Source organism: Pelodiscus sinensis, chromosome 3 (genome assembly GCF_049634645.1).
Source record: "Pelodiscus sinensis isolate JC-2024 chromosome 3, ASM4963464v1, whole genome shotgun sequence".
NCBI classification, from domain to species: domain Eukaryota; kingdom Metazoa; phylum Chordata; order Testudines; family Trionychidae; genus Pelodiscus; species Pelodiscus sinensis.
The window spans coordinates 78185520-78201072 of NC_134713.1; the positions used below are offsets into that span (position 1 = coordinate 78185520).

The 15553-nt window shown below is 37.8% G+C and overlaps 1 protein-coding gene across 2 annotated transcripts in view; it reads left to right on the forward strand.

The window, feature by feature from the left end:
• The window catches only part of FIG4 (FIG4 phosphoinositide 5-phosphatase), a 101210-nt gene that overhangs the window by 41010 nt on the left and 44647 nt on the right, over window positions 1-15553 (forward strand). For both annotated transcript variants that reach the window (XM_075923979.1, XM_075923980.1), the window contains exons 11-14: window positions 6762-6895; window positions 9064-9180; window positions 10239-10284; window positions 12337-12485. In XM_075923979.1, coding sequence (XP_075780094.1) covers window positions 6762-6895; window positions 9064-9180; window positions 10239-10284; window positions 12337-12485 — 446 coding nt within the window. The remainder of the gene's footprint in view (window positions 1-6761; window positions 6896-9063; window positions 9181-10238; window positions 10285-12336; window positions 12486-15553) is intronic.

The following is a 15553-nucleotide window of genomic DNA, read 5'->3' on the forward strand; positions in this document are numbered from 1 at the left end:
CACATTCTGCTGCAGTACCATCCATCATAAGACTGCAAGAAGTCTTGATGATAAACTTCCAAATTAAATCTGTTGTAATGCTGTAGAAAACAGCGTGGAAACACAGTAAATTCTTCTTGTCTTTCTGTCTAATGCCTATCTTAAAGATTTGACAGTCTGAAGAATGATGAAATATGAAATATAAAATCACATTAGTGTTCTCAACAAAGAGTAACTTAGATATGTATTGAGAGCAGAATATTTCAGATGCTAATGATAAGTAAGTCTTAAATATACAGGGATCTGTTTGACAGTGACACAATATCTGTTGAGCAGTATTTGAATGCAATACCTTAATAACGTAGCCTCTTTATTGAAGAGATCAACAGACCTTGATTAGCATCCAGGGGGCCCAACTTATTCTGAGAATGAAAAACATTGCAAATACATTTCTCCTACACAAGCCCCAATTTATTTCCTGCTGTTTTTGGAGAAAGAAGATAGGTGATGGCAGTAAGGGTCCAATTATGCCAAGAAGTATGCATGCAAAGAACATTACTTACATTGGTAGAGGATTACTGGATTGGATCTTTAAACAAAGGAACTGAACAAAATTACGTACATTAATGTGTATATAACCTTGAATTTAACAATATAATTCATTTATAAAAGGGCATTAATACTTTGAAAATAAATTTAAAAGAACATTGTGAAGAGGCTTAGGGGGTATGCTAGGCAGGATCTGCAAAAAAAACCCCGAAGAGTCCTGTGGCATATTGGAGACAAAAAGATTTATTAGGGCATAAAGGTACAAAAGCTTATGCCCTAATAAATCTGTTAGTCTCTAAAGTGCCAAAGTACTCCTCATTGTTTTTATTTTGAAGAGGATAAACCTTGAACTTTTGAATATTTCCAACAAAAACTGCAGTATATCTATGGAAAATATGATGGAAAATAAAAGAAAGCTTAATTTGTGTTTTGCCTCTTAACAAAAAAGTTTCAAGGACAAAGGAGTAAATCATCTTAATGTTTCTGGTACAAACTTCTTAATTTCTGTGACAATGTGGATAATGTGTATTTTAAAGAAAATAAATACAATTTAATAACAATACAGTTATGTAGTAGATCTTTTTAACTAAAAAAGGAAATGCAGGAAAGGTATAAAACTATTATTGATGTATTTTTATTTGTTTTTATTTCTTTGGATAATATAGTACTTGATATAAGAATCATATGTCATTTCAGATTGGTCTTCATTATTTCACAATATACTTACTACTGTCTCAAAGGAGCTTTTCATTTAATTATATCTGATTCCATATTCTCTCAATCTTTGTTATTGTTACATTGTAGTATATTGTAGAGCATATTCATTTTTGAAAGGGTGTCTTTTATGCATGCAATATAAGTCTTTAATACAAAGGCTGATTCTGAGAATATGTAAGTTGAAGTAGTAAATAGCAAAGTCTCATTATTTTCTATTTCTTAAAGCTCTTGTTTGAGTGTGTTTTTAAGAATCAGCGTGCGAAGCTGAGGTAAACAGCTTGAGACATACTTTGTGGGCAAGAAAATGATTCTCTTATTTATAGATTTAGTTTTCAAAGGCCAGCACTAAATGTGAATACAGATTCACATGACCCTGACATGTGAATCATTATGTGTTTTTGTTCACGGGGCTTTTGTAGTGTGGCTGAAAATGTGTCTCTGTAGGTGCTCAATACTAGCAAGCTAAAATTAATGCTCTTCTGCTACTTGTGTTCAGTGGGGAAAATTGTATTATCCTATGCATGTAAGAGTAGATCCAACTTCAACACAATCACTGAGCATTTCTACCTCAGGTATTCTTACTCTTTGGAGATTTCTTAGTTTAGTGAATTTGTAAACTCAATCTTCTACTTTTCTGTGCAATGTGGGGTAATAAATTGTACGTGCTCTTACTGGGATTTTTTTATATTGTTATACACAAAAACTAAGGTAAAATAACTTTATTAAGCTTGCAAAACGAAGCACTCAAAATTAGGAGATGCCAGAATTAAGGTTTCCTGTTCTTGTCCTACCCCCAGTGGGCCAGTTCCACTAAGACAGAAGATATTTGTTCTGTTTCAGAAAGACTCCCATCCCAATTAGGTTCTCAGTTTGCCTTTTCTTCCTGCAAAAACCTACAAGTCAAGTAATGTAATGCTGAAGATCCATCTTCCGTAGTAATCTGAGTGGCATTGGATCCAGAAGATCCAAGCTGGAAAACCACACCTAACGGTCAAACCTATATCTTCAGTGCTCCATGTAGCACACAGGCATTTCAAATCATTTCTGCAAAGAAAATTGCAACAAAGGCAGACCTGGCCTCAGTATCAACATTGGTACCACTATTGCTCTCCACATGAATAAGAGCTTCCAGGATCTGGCAAGAGCTTTGTAGCAAATGTGAACAACTTATATCACCAACACTGAAACTTGTAGAGAAACAGTATCAGATATCCTCCCCCACTCTTGTAGGAGTATTTTTACATCCATCAGAACTCATCTAAGGGAAAGAATCCAAGATGCTTAGATATTTTTTGGAGCAAGGCCAACCGTCAGGCTTTATTGGTCAAATATTAACTTTTAACATTGGACAGCGTGATATCTTTCCTGACCAAGCTGCCCCATGAAAGAGAGAGGATCTAAAAACACTACAAAAGAAGGCCAGCTAGTGGCCCAGGCAGCCCTGAAGGCAGCAATGGATACATCTGAAGTGCCATCCAGGGTATGGCTACCTGCATATGACCAAGCAGAGAGTTTTGTATCTCCAAGCCTCAAGTATCTCTCACAAGGTACAAGCCATGAATGATGGCTTTTATTTTGAGAGCTCAGAGCTCTCAATGAACTGATAGCACCCTATGTTTACTGAAAGATTCCAAAGTCACTTCCCCGTCTGCAACCACACAGCCTTCAACTATTGCACAAGCAGAGACCATGTGCCCTATCTTATCACAGACAATTGGAGTATCCTGACAGAAATGCTTGAATTAAAACTAGGGGAGCAAACTCTCCTCTATTTCAGCCCCACATTATATATTGATGCCCTGTGAGCAAATTTGATGGGTGGTCAGCATTTGCATAGGAACCAATTCAGAGCCCACCACCTTTGGAAGCCACCTGACCCCATATCACTGGGCATGATTTACTGGAAATCATAGCTTGTAGCTACTCCTCCTCCATCGTATTTAGGGATTATGGTCATGAGAATCTGTTACAAATAGAAGTGGCTTCTTGTAACATCATGTAGATAACCACATAGTTCATTAGCAGGGTTGAAACCTTTAAATCCACCCTTAGCTCTGTCATTTCAGCTAACAGAATGACTGATAGCAGTAGTAGGTCAGTAGTCAATTTATGGACTATAGTAGAGAGGGAAAAGGTACTTTGCCAGTGGGCTTTGGAGGTATTTGCTGACAGCAAAGGAGTAGTGAAACTCAGTCTCCTCTTCCATTTCAGGCTTGAGGGAAGTGGAAGGCAGTGGTCCTCAATCTTTTTCTTTCTGAGCCCCACCTCCCACCCCAACATACTATTAAAAACTCCAGGGCCTGTCTTTTTTTAGCCCTGCATAAAAAAGTTAGGGCCAGCATGAAGTGGTAGCATACAGGGCAGTTGCCTGCAGGCTCCACCCCACAGGAGGCACTGAATGGCTAAAGCCTTGTTTACACCACCAAGTTTTGTCACCAAAAACTGCCTTTTGACAACAAAACATCTGAATGTACACACTGCAATATGACTTTGTTGGGGAAAATGCCCAGTTTTGGCAACAAAAAAAAAAAATACCATCCCCATGAAAGACTTGTTTTCTTCCCCCTCTTTTTATTGTTGACAAAATGCCAATGAAGATGATATTGCTGTTTGGGAAGTATCTGATAGCAGAGTGTGCTCTTCCTTTTGTGGAACAAATAAAGAGCAAATCATGTAAGTGATCCTGTTCTTCTCTGCACTAAGAACACAGACTGCTACTGCGGAGAGAAGAGGACTGCTGCTTTGTTCTGTTTTGACATTTCTCAGCACAGAGCTCATAGAGCTACTTATGGTGCTGCTCCTGGCAACTGCAGAGGTTGTGAGAGAACCTGGAGATGGGCAGCAATTAGCTCTATCTTCCCACAGAACTGTTACCATGTTTCTCCCCCCCCCCCCCCCCACCTCAGTCTTCTCTTCCCTAGACTAAACAAACCCAGGTTTTTTCAATCTTTCCTTATTGGTCATGTTTTCTAGATTTTTGTTGCTCTTCTCTGGACTTTTTCGAATTTGTCCACATCTTTTCTGACATGTGGTGCTTGGAACTAGACACAGTATTCCAGGTCAGTCCTAATGAGCATAAAGTAGAGCAGAATAATTACTATTTATGTCTTGCTTGCAACACTCCTGCTAATATATCACAGAATGATGTTTGTTACACTGTTGACTCATATTTAGCTTGTGATCCACTGTGACCTCTACATTATTTTCTGCAGTACTCCTTCCCATTTTGTGTGAGAGCAACTGGTCGTTCCTTCCTAAGTGGAGCACTTCGCATTTGGCCTTATTTCATTTTGTTCTATTTACTTGAAACCATTTCTCACTTCTCCAGTCTTTCTTTCCTCCCTTTCCTTCCTCCCCTTTCCCCCACTCTTTACTCTTTTTTAATGTCCCTATTCCTCAGAAGGTCATACTGCTGAGGTGCACAGTAACTTTTGATAGCTATATTCTCTGCAGGGTATATACATAGCATCTTGAGGTTTTAACAGCAGTGTAGGTAGGGCAGCTCTGTCTGGCATTCTATACCAGTAAGATATTTATAGCTAGAATGACATACTGGAAAGAAGAGCAGCAGAGTGTGGTGCTGCTAGGCAGCCTTATGTCGGCAGCTTCTTTGGTGCAGCTGTACCTCTGCCAGCCCTGCCATAAGGGTCACCGAGTCTTCCATCTGTACAGCACCTAGTCCTCTGACAGTACAGCTACGCTGGAGGATCTGCAGGCATGGGGCCATCAGTAGACCAAAGTTCTGCTCTATTCCCCTTTGCGATTCAGGGTTCTCCTGGGAAATGCTGCAGGGAAGGAGCAGAATCCCCATCCTCACTCCCTACCCTTCCACAGAGCTATGTCTTCTCTGGCTCCCAGCAGCAGCCCTTCCTCTAACCGGTGATCCTGACTGAATTGGCTGGGAGGGTCTCATGTGCTGGCACTTCAGCTGCCTCTCCTCCACTGCTATGCTGCGTCTGCCCTGTGCCTTGGAGCTGCCCCCTGGGAGCCTCCTGTTTGCTGCTCAGAGTAAGGGAGGTAGAAGAGAGGATCAGTGTCATGGCTGGAGTAATTTATCCCTATGGTAATTTTTTTTCAAATGTGTATTTTATTTAGGTGTTTGGTTTCTACTGGTGATGCACATCAGCACAATACCTCAATATCTGTGCATATAACAAAATTCATTCCCTCTAATTTTTTCCATCCATATGTTGATCACTGGTCAGGAGTCTCCTAGAATCAGACTTGATCTCCTGGAGGCTTCTGCAGCCAAATCAGGAAATGGGCTGCTAACAGTCCGGCAGTGCCATGGCACTGTACTGCTCCTGTAATTGTCTGACACGTTCCTGCAGTCTCTGGGAGAAGCTGGGCAGAAGTGTCTCCACATGCTACCCTTGGCTGCAAGCACTGCCCCTGCAACTCCCATTGACTATTGTTCCCCATTCCCAGCCAATGTGAAGTGTGGGAGCACTGTCTGTGAATGGGGGTACAGTGAATGGAGCCACCTGCCCCTCCTACCCAGCAGCCACTGCTGGACATGCTGTCCAGTTTCAGGAGTGTGCCAGGCCAGGGCAGAAGTGAGCCTTTCTTAGCCCTATTGCATCACCACCTATACCTGAGGTAAGTAGTGTCTGAAATCCGCCCCCCCCCCCCCGCACCCCAACTCCTTTCTCTGAGCTCAGCCCAGAGCCCCTTCCACACTCCAAACCTTTTGGCCCAAGACTGGAGCCCAAACTCCTGCCCCAGCATGGTGAAAGTGAGTGAGGCTGGGGAGGAAATGTAGATGGAGTGAGCGGAGTGGGACCTTGGAGAAAGGGCATGGAAGGAGGTGAGACAAGGGTATTAGGGTTTACTTTAAAAGGTTGGAGACCACTGTATGCCACATGTCTCCTGTGGCCATTCTCCCTTCTCTCCCCCTTCCTTCCTGGTAAGCGGTGGATTCCATTTGCACCAGTGGGAATTATGTTTGTTAAAATGAACAGCTTTTTTCTGATTATCTAGTTATATAATAATGGACTTTAGTAGTGCTTATTATAGTTAAGAGTTGTAAAACAGCTTTCATTTTTTAGTCACTATTGAGAGAATGAGAACATTCTGAAAATTTACCCTTTGGGGTGAAACTTTCTATGCTTAGTCTGTGATCAATAAATTATTTGTGGAAAAAGGTTTCCTCCATAAATGTTTGAGTCGGGAGTATATTCAGGAAAGCGTGGGTGTGTGTATACGTGTGTTTTGTATATAAAATCTCTGTTTCTCATAGATTATAATTCCTAATATACAATTTAGAACTTTACTGAATTTCTTGATGATGGGACATTTTTTAGCCGTCTGTCTTAATGTTGCATAAACACTACCCTACCACCCCCACTATTTTATTATGCATGCTGTTTGTTCTTCCTGTTTTATACCTACAAGATATTAAATACTAAAATCAGGGATAATATGTGTATTGTCTGAAAGAATTTGTATATAAACTTTTTAACATTTAGACCTGTTAGTTCAAAAATGTTAATGCTTTTTGTTTGGCTTTGATTAAGGAACGTGAAAAAAGAAAGCATGAAAGGATTCTGAGTGAAGAACTTGTTGGTGCTGTGACATATCTCAATCAGTTTTTACCCCCAGAACATGCTATTGTGTATATTCCTTGGGATATGGCCAAATACACAAAAAGGTGGGCAAATTCTTTCTGTATAGATTTCATCATAGTTCTTGAGTGGTCAGCGACAGGGATAAATGTTTTTTTAAATTTCGTTGCTATATTTTGCCAGTATGAGGGTGGCTTTGAGAGATCTTTTAGAGCTGCGAGAAGGGTAGAAGCTCTGTTTCATGAAAGATTTTGAGCTTTCAGAATTAGGTTTGTTGTACATGGGAATGAAAACCAATTATTTGAAATTCTCAGCTTTTGCGGGGCGTTGTTTGTTTTTTAAGTCTTAATACTGTTCACTTGAGCTGTTTAGACAAAAATCATTTTGATTTTATTTTTGAAACAGTCATTTCAAGGCAAAACAAAAGTAAAATGTACCATTCAAAAAATGTGGAAGTAGGATATTTTAACATCAGAATTTTTTCCATTTTACTTCCTAAATGATATTCAGGGGAAAGCAATGTAATTTCATAAAACTTTTTTATTTCAATAGAACTTTCTATTTTGGCACAACAGACCAATGGTTAAATTTTCTCTGTATTATTGGAATGTGTTTTTTTATCAGTCAGGTGATCTGCGCTTTTTCAGGTCTTTCAGTAGTGCCATTTTTGTCTTCCATAAGTATCTTCAAAGCTGCTGTTTCAGTCTAATTTTGAAAATAATGCTAAATGTCATTTATTGCACATTCCTTGTAGACATAGCTTATTATTAAGCTTATTAAGGCAGCTCTGCAGCTCAACATCAGGAGTGCGTATCTCACAAATATAAATGTACAGAAGCAACTCTCTAACAAGATGTACTTGTAAATAGCCCATATTGTCATATCTTCTTTAAACACTGATTCAGTGTGAATGCTACACTTTTGTCATGTTAAAAATCAACACATTGTTTAAACTATCTGGCTTCTGGCTACTCAAAATCTTATTTTTCCCTTCTCAAAAAGAAATAAGTAAAGTTGAAACCTATTTGAGGCACAGAAAAATAAGTTAACCTGATATGTAACTGTAGCTGCAATCTTACCAACAAAATGAAGGAGAAGGAGTCAACACAAACTTGTCCCAGGGTTCCAAACAAGATGTGATTAGGTTTATTGGACTGATATGCAGTATGTCAATGTCAGGCTTAGCCACCCCTGACTGTAATCGTAAAAGGAGGAAGTAGAATTAAAGTTGGTGTTGAAATTTGATGAATTTTTATATTTCAAGAAATTGAGCTGTCCATTCTTGACTTTGAAGTAAGAAATGGACTAACTTTAATTTTGCAGTGATACAGTTCTTTGAGAGTTTGTGTAATATTTATAGTAAAAGGCAGAGCTGGTGAAATAAGTATTTATAATCTGTATTTGGAAAGAAGCAAGATGATGGTCTATCATCTATTAGAAAATACTTTGCAGTCCATTAGTAACTAAGGAAGATGTTAGACAATGTGTACTCAGGATAAATTATTTTAAAATCAGTAGACCTGAATAACTTGTAGCCAGAAGTCCTAAAAGTGTTTGCTGAGAAGATCTCTGTCTTGCCAATGTTAAATTTTAACAAATCTTGGAATAGAGAGGAAATTTCTGAAGGCCAAAAGAATGTCAATGTGCCAGTATTCAAAATGGAGAGGAGGATGACCAGGCTAACTATAGTCAACATGTTTTTTATTTGAAATACATCTTGTCAATAAACCTGATTTCAGTCTTTGAAATTAAGGTTTGGTTGCTAACAGTTAACTACAAGGATTTAATAAACTTAGCCTTTTGGAACGCATTTGACTTAGTACCATTATTTGACATTCTGGTTTTTAAAAATGGGAATGGTATACAGTATTAATAAAGCATATTTTTAAATAGATTATGAATTAGATGACTGATAGATATCTAGAAATCATTGTCAATGAGGATTCATCATTAAACGTGGCAGTTCTAGTGTGGTTTTGCAGTGATTGGTACAGATGATGCGAAGATTGATAAATGTTTAAACATTTACTGATGTCCTCTTTTAATCATGTGAAGTGGCATGAAAACATTGTATGAAAAGTGGCATGAAAACATAATGTCATGAAAAGTGGCACGAAAACATAATGTCATGGTCAATAGATATGGAAAAGGTGTGAACTGCAAGTTTTCTTACTAGGAAAATCATTGATAGGAGGCTTTCCAACTAGTGAACATTTAAATAAAAATATTCAATATTTGTTTTTTCTCCTGATAGCAAACTGTGTAATGTCCTGGACAGATTGAATGTAATTGCAGAAAGTGTAGTGAAGAAAACAGGGTTCTTTGTAAATCGTCCTGATTCCTACTGCAGCATCTTGCGGCCAGATGAAAAGTACGTATGAAAACAAGAAAAGTAAAAAAGATAGTGTGTGTAAACATACATAATTTTACACACACATATTTAAACAGCATTTATACACATAAAATATTCCTAAATGCCTGAAACCATGTACTCTCTGAATGTGTCTTTCTAAAGATTGCAGTAATGTGAAAATCATAATTTAGTTTCCAGTTAGAATGAAAAAGATTGCAACCAAAAGGAAGGTCATAGTCTATAATTATCCACACATTGGATAAGTGTAAAATATGTTTCTAATTACGCTCCATGTATCTTCAGGGTAAATATGTATACTTATGAAAATCGTGTAGTTGATGGTTCTTGCTTCAATAAATACTTTACAAATTAAATCTGAAATGTTTGTTTTCCCCTTTTATATTTAAACAGTCATGAAGTCTTGAAAGATGTAGCGCACAGTTCTTCATTTTCAGTTTCTTTTGCTGCTTCAGGGCATGCACTTCATGTTATATAGCTTTCTTTAAAACAAGATATGCAGTGTGTGAACAGATAAAGCAAGTACAATTTTTTAATTTAAAGAAAGCATTCTCCTGAGAGTTGCCAGGAGATATACTTGTCATCTTGCTGGTTCCTACTGCTTGTATATATATTGTAAGAAACTCCTATTTTTAGAAAAAAATAAAAAAATAAGTTTTCTGGGAAGACAAAGATTATTTATTATAATTTATCAAACATTACAGAAATGATCTGACACACTTTATATTCCCAAATCACTAAATAACTGCAAATACATTATTTAATTTCAGATTATTGGTAAAAAGGATGTTTATTGATAAAATTTGTTGTGATCTTGGCATACACCTATTCTAATATTGGATTTCTTGCATTGCAACCTAAGTGCAACACATATCCTAACAAGTATGTATGACCATATTATTGTCAGCCATGTACGGATATTTTCAGCTACTCAGAGATTTCAGCTTCATTTTAGCAGGTTTTAAAATTTTTCCCTCTTTTATTTAGCAGACCTGTATCACAAAACTTACAATCCTTAAATAAACTTTGTAAGATACGGTATTTTGTTTCCCTTCTAGATGGAATGAACTGGGAGGTTTTGTTGTTCCCACTGGTCGCTTACAGGTATTGTAATAATAAACTGAATTATTTCAAAGTTGTATTAATATAAATCAGTAGTCTAACAGTACAGGATTCTTTCAAAAAGCCATCTATCATAGGTGCTGCAGGAAGTGTTGTTTGTGAATCAGTAAGATGACTGTCTTTCCTCTGAGTCGGTACTTTTCTAATATAATTAAGTATATTACAGCAGTACTCAAAGGCTCCAGTTGGATTTAGGGTCACATTGTCCCTGGACAGTGCTAGGAAAAAACCTGCTGCTAGAAAAACCTTCTGAGAAATCTGAGAAATATTAAATTTTTCAGTTTAGTTTCCATTTCTGAAACTAGCCATAGTGGCACCAGTCTTGCTGAAAGTTGCTGTTCTTTGGAACATTAACGACACATAGAGAAGAAGCTACACAATACAGTATTTTAATTTTTTTTTTTTTTACATCTTACAAGATTTTTGTACAAGAAATGTACTGTTTAGTACTGAAAAGATTGCATTGTTCCAACATCAAAATTTATACTTGTTTGGAAAAAACATTCTTCATTCTGATAGCAGATTTACATCTATGGAAACAAGAATTTAAAAGCATTCTCATCTCCACATTGTTGCATATTCCATGTATAATTCTGCTTACAATCACAAATTAAAAACAGGCTATTTGTTTGACTCAGAATACAACTCTCTTTATGTATAGCACAATGAAAGAATTACTGGTTTAAATTTAAATATGAATATAATGATTGTATATTCTGCACACATGATACAATATTGCTGAGGCATTGTTTCCTTTTGCCTGTGATCATTTATAATTTTATACTTTACATAAATCAGACACAAATACTGAATTCCATATTAATAGAACATCAAAGGTCTGATATTTAAGGATAACGGCGTAGTGAGCCTAATTTTAATCTCTCTAAAAGAAGAAAGAACATTTGTTTATTACCTTGATTTGTATATTACCTTGCCATTTGTATATTACCTTGATTATGGGTACGTCTAGACTACATGCCTCTGTCGCCAGAGGCATGTAGATTAGGCTACCAGACATAGGAAAATGAAGCGGCGATTTAAATAATCGCCGCTTCATTTAAATTTACATGGCTGACGCGCTGAGCTGACGAACAGCTGATCAGCTGTTTGTCGGCTCAGCGCGATAGTCTGGACGCACGGGTGGCGACATCAAAGGTATTTGTCGACCACCCAGGTAACCTCATCCCAGGAGGCTTACCTGGGTGGTCGACAAATACCTTTGATGTTGACACCCGTGCGTCCAGACTATCGCGCTGAGCCGACAAACAGCTGATCAGCTGTTTGTCGGCTCAGCGCGGCAGCCATGTAAATTTAAATGAAGTGGCGATTATTTAAATCGCCGCTTCATTTTCCTATGTCTGGTAGCCTAATCTACATGCCTCTGGCGACAGAGGCATGTAGTCTAGACGTACCCTTATACATCTTCAAGTATTGCATGTCTATCTGTGTTTAGTGCATTAACAAAATAAGCCATAAATCAGATATCATTCATGTGAAAATATTATATGCTATTTATGCTTTCAGCCTTCTGTTTATAAAATACAAGCCTTCTGTGGGTGCTATGGATTTAAGCACACAAGCAAAAGTGTGTTTAGAGTGATATGCAGGTTGTGATCTTCAGCAGAATTTGTACACATGCTGCCCATGAATTTCATTGTTGAAAATATAAACACTATTGTCTTATGGTCACAGAAATATGATAGCACATTTATTTCAATCTTAGTAGCAGGACTTAAACGTGGAAGCATTATTTTTGAGTTACAGTGGCACTTAACTTTTTTAGCAATGAAACATAACGATGTTTATGAGGGAGAAGACGAGTTGATGTGTTAGCAGCTTTCTGTAACATAGACAGTTGTAGCCTGAGTGATGCAGCATCTTGACACATTCACACAAGATTTCAAGTAATTAAGTATTTGATTTTTGATAAGCTCATTAGGAAATCAGGAGAAAATTCCCTTGTGAAGTAGGCTTGAGTGTAATGGTTTGAGGACTGGTTAAAGAATCTCCCATTTAATCTGATTTCATTCCTAGACTGGTGTTCTTCGAACCAATTGTGTGGACTGTTTGGATCGCACTAACACAGCCCAGTTCATGGTGGGGAAGTGTGCTTTGGCCTATCAGCTCTATTCTTTGGGGTTGATTGATAAACCCAATCTGCAGTTTGACACAGATGCTGTTAGGTAAGATATTTCACTGTTAGTAAAACATTATAATTTTTCCTGGCATTAATTTTGTAAGGATATTAAGAAATTATCTTTTCTATCTCTCTTTATATTTTGATGTTTTCATGTTTTTTCTTTAAGTGAAATTTATGTTTAATTTAAATACATTTTTAATCGTGTTTTTTCAGCTAACTGCATTTTCCATTCTCTCCTCTGCATGACATTTAACATCGAAATCAATGTGAATTCAAGATTTCCTTTAGTTGATTAGTTTGCTTATCAGGTGCCCTTCAGGATAAAAAAACTGAGCATTTCTGTTTGATGCTTAAACTTGAAAATTCTGTGCTTTAAATAAACATAATAAAAGTAAAAGTATATTATAAAGCTTATGATTTGTGCTTTGATTTAGAATGGGCTAAACGTAACTTTTTGCCATGTGCTCCCAGTACTCAGGGATATATTCAGAAATACATTTTAACATGTTTTTCTTCATTTTACTTTCTATGGTATCTTCCTGGTACTTTTTGTCCATTGAAGTGATTGAAAAAAATGCATCCTTCTACAACCTCACATGTGCATTTGACACTTAAGTTGAAACCCTCTGAATATTGCTGACCATTAAAGCTGGAAGAATGTTCCCTCAGGGATTTAGATTTTTGCACCTGATTTCATAAATATGAGGGACAGTTGAGGCCACATTGTTTTTCTTATTACTGTTGTAGAGATCTCAGAATGTATGGGTCCAGGTAGTTAGTTTAGTATTTCTTGCACAGTGTAGCTTATTTGATTGGAGGGAGAAGGAAAGAGGGGAGAGAATATGTCTGTTGTTTGTTTTTAAAGTAAAGACAGGCTTTTGTGATTTATTTAATAGTCATTGTTAGTGTGCATGGTGAATCTCCTGATGGCAGAATCAAAGCATTTGGGGCATGCTTATAGTGAAGATTCTGTAAGATACTCCCTGGTATTAGGTCTGCCCATAAAACAAGTTTCAGTCTGCAGTTCTCCACAAAAGACTGCCTTCAGTAGTCTGTTATCAGACGTATGGTCCTCACCATCTCACCTGTGCTTTCACTATAAAATCTTTTAATAACTGTGTCAGGGCTGATTCCCATTCTTGCACTCTGAGTGCAGAAGGTGAGAGCCCACAAAGCTCAAAAAGAAAAAAAAACAATAACAACTTTGCTTCTACAGACACTGGTTACAAAAACTTCCCCCCATAATCACAATACGCAGATTTTGGGGAATTGCCACCACCAAGTGATTTTTATCCCTAAAAAAACATGAGTGAATACTTGAACCCACCTGCAGGGAACCCCCACCTCTTTTGCCCCCAAAAGAGCTTGAAAAAAGAATAGAGAAAACAAGCTGCAGTTTCTGGTAGCTGTCTCCTCAGTGTGAGGCATGCAGATACACACAGTGGCAGCCCATCCATAGGCGCAAACTAGGCAGTCGCCTAGGGCACCAAATTAAATGGCCGTTGAGCGGTTTGGGGGTGCCAGTTGTGCACTGATCACGTGTTTCGCCTAGGGCGCCAGTTGCTGGCAGCTCATTCAGGGCCGCTCCTGGATACATACAGGCAGACCTTCTGGACACAAGAATCAAATCATAACCTTAAAAAAAGTGATTTTTCTTACAAAACAAAAGATAGACTTGATAAAGCATACTTGGTTGCTCAACATTACAGAGCAGCTAAGGAAAACAAATTAAAACACAGAGAAAAGTCTCTGGGCACAGTGCAAGATGGTAAATGAGGAGGGGAGGCATAGATTAACACAGAGTAGTTCAAACCAAACCACAAAATAGAGAAAAAATACCATGAACGCAACTAGATTCACTTTTCTCCTTCCTTCCAGTTTTCTCTTTGTTCAGTCTACTCCCATGCCCCAAATTCCTTGGAGACATAGTAGTCTTGCCTGGGTTTAAATCATTCTGTCTCTCTCAACTCCTGGTTTATCTCTCCCACACAAAGAAAGCAGGCAAGGAGTCTATATACAGTTCAAATTTCAACCCTCTATTTCAATTGGTTCTCTTGGCTCCCTGGCCAACATGTGTGCTACCTACCTGAGTTTAACCCCTTAGTCACCAGGTGTTGTCAGCACTCCTCTTGTCCATTATAGACTGTGACTATCCCTCAGAGATAACAGGCATTTACTATTTGTGTCAAGTATGGTAATAAATGGCTCATTCCAAGTAACAAATAACCTTGGTTGGACTCTGTTCTGATCCCTTTTCCTACCTCTCACAAAAGAGAGTTAGGGTACTGTTGAAGGGCTACCTTATTCTGTTAACATTTAAGGTCTTCCTTTCTCCTACCAGTCTACAAGTCATCTCCCTGGTCTCTTATTCATGTTTTCTTCTGGGAGCTATGAGGGTATATGTTCTCATTTAATAAATACTTAAGTTTCTAATATATCATAACTAATGAGCAAGTATAGGTTTGTTTTTAGAGCCCAATTCTGTAATGAACATAACATAAGAATGGCCGTACTGGGTCAAACCAAGGTCCATCTAGCCCAGTATCCTGTCTGCCGCCAGTGGCCAGCACCAGGTGCCCCAGAGAGGGTGGACCAAAGACAATGATCAAGCGATTTGTCTCCTGCCATCCCTCTCCAGCCTCTGACAAACAAAGGCCAACGACACCATTTTATCCCCTGGCTAATAGTCTTTTATGGACCTAACCTCCATGAAATTATCTAGCTTCTCTTTAAACTCTATTATAGTCCTAGCCTTCATAGCCTCCTCTGTTGTAGCCTGAGTTTTTATTAAAACTAATAAAAGAAAGGAGGCTATGAAGACAGTTGTAGCCTGAGTGATGCAGCATCTTGACACATTCACACAAGATTTCAAGTAATTAAGTATTTGATTTTTGATAAGCTCATTAGGAAATCAGGAGCAGGTGTTGACTACAGTTAGTTGTTCATTACATGCTTAGTCTGTTTAAAAGAATGTTGCAAAAGAACAATTAACTCTTCTTGCTGTAGTTGCCACTTCTATAATTTTAACTAACTAATTAACATTTTGGAAAGAAGACAGCTGATTTTTCTTGTTCAATAGTATACCATTCATTACATTAACTGAAAATAGTT